Source organism: Hibiscus syriacus, unplaced genomic scaffold (genome assembly GCF_006381635.1).
Source record: "Hibiscus syriacus cultivar Baekdansim isolate YM2019G1 unplaced genomic scaffold, ASM638163v2 tig00117000_pilon, whole genome shotgun sequence".
NCBI classification, from domain to species: Eukaryota; Viridiplantae; Streptophyta; class Magnoliopsida; order Malvales; family Malvaceae; genus Hibiscus; species Hibiscus syriacus.
In genome coordinates, this window is record NW_024063516.1 from 518,511 (window position 1) to 523,286 (window position 4,776).

A 4,776-nucleotide genomic window follows, 5' to 3' on the forward strand; every position below is an offset into this window, starting at 1 on the left:
TAAATAATGTATCGACACCTTTATAGTTTGTGTCAATATTTTTTTCCAGAATGAATTAGGAATGCCCAACGAGGTGCAAGCATAAAGTGTCGATACATTTAAAATTGTATCGATCCAAAAAACAACGAAACCAATAATTATAATGCAATAGGTAAATTTGCAATGCTACCGGTATAAATATACCGGTTAAATGCCTATTTTATTATATAAGCGCTACCTAATATGTTTTTTGTGCTTGATAATATTTCTGGTTAAATGATATAACATAACCGATCACTTCTTTAACCGGTCACACCATTTTTTAGCTGTTTTTTAGGCGTCGCACAACAGAATCACCCCAATAATAAAGGATTGTGTTTACAAGATTGACGGTTCCAAAGAAAACTGGATAAACGTACCAAAATTAACACAATAATTTTAGTAAATGCATTTTGGTTAGTTAATGGTAGCCACTTCTTCGTATATAAGGTAGTGGCGGATCCATAAATTTAAGAATGAGTATCCAAAATTTTAAAAAAATTTCTTAAAAATAAAGGGTATGCAAAAAATTATAATTTTTTTCTTTTTTTCTTAACACATTAAGTCAAATTTAACAATTTTTTTCAAAATATTAACGATGCACTTGGCCCCTATGTAAGCTTAGTGCATCCGCCACTTATATAAGGTAGATTTAATTAAAATATTTTTAGATAATACCTATTTGTCGTAAAATTAAATTAACATAAAATTTGAATTATTATTTTTAAAACCCGAACCATAAACGTAAATGAAGCAAATACATTTTAAAATGTAAACGGGAAATTATTTCAGCATGTGAAAACTGTTTTCATTTCGTTTTCAATCCAATATTTGTATTTGTCGACAGAAATTTACATGCCAAAAAGCAAGAAGGAAATAAACTCTCAACTAAACACTACAACAAAATGGATGTGTAAACACACAATAGCAACTTTGTAGTTGGGCCCGCGTTTATCTTTCTGACTGTGTCTGACGTTAGTTATTATAGCTCAATTTCCCTTTATAAACACCCATTTTGTATTGCCGTTGCAGAATCTCACACTTCCTCAGCCACTATTTCCGAAGAATAGCATTGGAGTTTGCCCCCCCCCCCCAAACTTCCTCTTCTTCTTTCGCATTATATAGAGTTCTTGCAAGCTTCATGGCCCAGCTTATATTTATTGCTTCTATTTGTGTTCTTATTTTATCACATTCGTTCATATCAGGTACCTGTTTGGGAAACACTGATACATATTCAATCAATTCTAAAGTTAATTGTGTGGATTTGGATTCAAGTTTGGGTTGTTTTGAATTGATTTTCATTGCATTGTAATTTGTGAACAGGATTGCAAGCAACAACTTTCACCATAGTAAACAAATGCGACTATGTTGTATGGCCTGGAATTCTCACAAACGCAGGTATTTCACCTCTTCCCACTACAGGTTTCGCTCTTCAAAGAGGAGAAACGAAAACCATTGCCGCACCGACATCATGGGGTGGTCGTTTCTGGGGCAGAACTCGTTGCTCCCAAGGTTCCGCCGGTAAATTTTCTTGTTTGACGGGGGATTGTGGCTCCGGCAAGCTAGAATGTTCAGGAAATGGCGCTGCTCCACCTGCCACTTTGGCTGAATTTACTTTGGATGGTGCTGGCGGTCTTGACTTTTTTGATGTTAGTTTGGTGGATGGTTACAACATCCCTATGTTGGTAGTTCCACAGGGTGGTAAAGGGCCGAATTGTACCTACACCGGCTGCGCAGTGGATCTTAATGACTCGTGTCCTTCGGATCTCAAGGTGATGAGCACTGACGGCGGAGATGGCGTCGCTTGCAAGAGTGCTTGCGATGCCTTCGGCCAGCCTCAGTACTGTTGCAGCGGCGCGTATGCAACACCTGATACTTGCAAGCCTTCTTCCTACTCGAAGGTCTTCAAGACGGCTTGCCCACTCGCCTACAGCTATGCCTACGATGATAAAACCAGCACCTTCACATGTGCCAATGCTGATTACACGATTACTTTTTGCCCTTCGCCTAACACCAGGTAAATTTTACTTTACCAACCTTTTTTCAACTTTTTGGTTTCGCACTTTCAACGTCATCACGAGAAAACGTTCTGTTGACGAAGGCCGTAAATAATAAATGCAAATGTTGGCCTTTTTAGGTAGCTGAAAATAAATTAGCTTTCTAATTAATGCCCTTCCCTGTAAGATAAAATTTGGGTTCGTCTTCAGAGTAGTACTTAGGTAGATCGGATATAATTTTAATGCATCAGAATACATCTACATCTCCCGACGCGCATTTTATGATAGCCCGTAAGCCATTTGAAACCGAACCAGCAAATTGAGACCAATTATGCTCTGCCAGACGGAACATTGCACGACCATCATAGTTATATTATTGTAGTTGATGTAATACTCATAAAATAAGTGCTTCCACCAGCCCCAAGGGAATACGTTTACTATGAGCTGGAGTTTATTTTTATTATTATTTAATTTTCAGGATTTTGAAAGTTTTGTTTTGGCACGTAAAATTTGCAGCCAGAAATCATCAAAAGGGCAGAACGCGGAAACAACGCCAACGTCGCCTCTTATAAACAGCACAATGGTATACGAAGGAGTCTTTGACGAAAGTGCTGCATCACCGACCTCGTGCACCTACTTTTGTGTCGGCATCGCAATGGTAATGGCGTTTTGGTTGTGAGGGCAACTCTTCTAACTCATTCACCAACTATATTTATACGATGCCATATAGAATGGAAAATTTACGAAATACTAGTATAATTTAGCCCATTAAAATTGGGGCCATTTGGTTTTAATGTAGTTATACATTGGCTTAGTGTCCATTGGGTCCCACGAGCATGTCCAACAGTGACGTGGATTGCAGTAAGACTGCAAAGCTCTGCCGTCTATTGAAATGAAGTTCCCCAGGCAAGTTACCTCTTCAACTTGCAACAATCTAGTGGACACGTGTGAAGATCGGTGGCTTTGGGGGTGGAGAGCTTATTGTGTACGAAAGGTAGACCTTTTTTTTTAGGTTGATTTTTATTTATATTAAAAGAGGGGATGGGATTCTTTTGATTGTTGATTTCCCGGAAGGTATGGATAATATTTAATATTATCATGTACACTCGACCACTACTACAACTGCAGCATTTGCTTCCAAGAGAAATGAAACTAATCATTTTTATTATCAGTTTTTGTCTCGATGTTTTATGTCGTATTCTAATTGGAGAATTTTGATTAAATTAATCCTAGTGACTCGTCACAGAAATAAAAGGATTATTTAATTTATAAGGATAATAAATAAATAAAAATAAAATCAATTAGAAAGAACGAATGTTAAAGGTGTGCAAAATGAGTAGTAAAGCAGCTAAACAGCAACTGCCTTAAGTTACTACTTCGCTACTGGAGCGGTCGTAATTACTGGTAAGGGTGAGGGCCTTCAGGCCTCAGCTATTTGTTGGATTTCCTTGTCAATTTCGTCACACATTCCACCCACAATTTCTACCATTTTATGGACAACTAGCATGCAGAATCTGCAACCTTTTTCCTTTTCTGATCAAAGCAGGAGTGGCTTTGAGGATAAGATTTGGACAAATAATTGTTGCTTAATAATCGAATTGTTTGTACGTGAGTAATGCGTTCATTGGCTTCAACATGGTGACATAAATTAATCACAACCATAGCAATTTGGGCGCACAAGGCCGCTATTTCGTTGGTCGCATGCGCGTGCATTTTTATCCATTCCAGCAGGGAAACGGAAGTTAGGACGCTCGATGGTTGTTGAATAATTAAACATTTGTGAGCACAAATTAATTATAAGCGTACAGATGAAACGTCTTAGTCTGCTAATTAGCTAGTGAGCGTATAGCCCCACGCGTGAAACCGTCCAGGCCATGCGGGCCGGGAATCTCCAATAATTAAGCGGGGAGAAGCAGATCGTCTGTAGCTTTGGCCTTTGGTAGAAACTCACGAGCCAAAACAAAGTTCACAGCAGCCGAGACATTTCAATAGGATCAAAATTTAGTTTAAATATATCGAGTAAGTTTATTGGTTCAAAAGTTGCAGACTTCAATGTTGCTTTTGGACTTCAAAATTAGACTAGGGTATAAGGGGCAATTTTGGCCCAATATCATAGACGGGTTAATTATTTAGTCTAATACGGAACCAGATTTTTTTTTATTTCTGATAACTACGTAATTTTCTACAGTGATCTGAAACTCGTCACATGTGCATGACGAGTTCCAATAAAATATATTTTTTATTGAAACTTGTCACTCTGATGTGAGAAAATCTAATAAAAAATTATATTTTATTGAAACTCATCACCTCGACGTGATGAGTTTGAATAAAAAATATTATTTGAGAAAATTCATCATGTGGATGTGACAAGTTTATCTTGTACCGCAACATTTACTGTTGATCTCAAATTAATTTTGGAGATGGCTTAATGGACTAATTTTTTTACCTGTACAGCCTATTGGGCGTATTTTGCTGGGTATAACCTGATTTTGGGCCTCAACTTAATGGCCTTTCAGTAGCGCCCATCTTATCAAATTTAGTTTTTCCATTTCTTGTTACAGTATAACCTGGGAGAAAACTATGAAGCATGAGTGCATGGCTTCCATCCATCAACAATTTATTAGAAAAACCACTTTATCGTGGACTTTGCAGTATTCTATAACTTATGAGAATATAATAACAACTCATTTCGACTAATGTCTCAATAATGTGGGTCCCTTGTGCAATAATTTTCGTTCCAAATTTCGTTTTTATACGTTTC

At 37.4% G+C, this 4,776-nt stretch overlaps 1 protein-coding gene across 1 annotated transcript; it reads left to right on the forward strand.

Moving 5' to 3' along the window:
- The first annotated feature begins 1,088 nt into the window (after positions 1–1,088).
- Positions 1,089–3,186, forward strand: LOC120194627 (pathogenesis-related thaumatin-like protein 3.5). Its single transcript, XM_039196887.1, has 3 exons — positions 1,089–1,223; positions 1,342–2,035; positions 2,532–3,186. Exons 1-3 carry the CDS (start codon positions 1,160–1,162, stop codon positions 2,692–2,694), a joined length of 921 nt encoding a protein of 306 aa, XP_039052818.1. The 5' UTR covers positions 1,089–1,159; the 3' UTR covers positions 2,695–3,186.
- Positions 3,187–4,776: the final 1,590 nt, after the last annotated feature.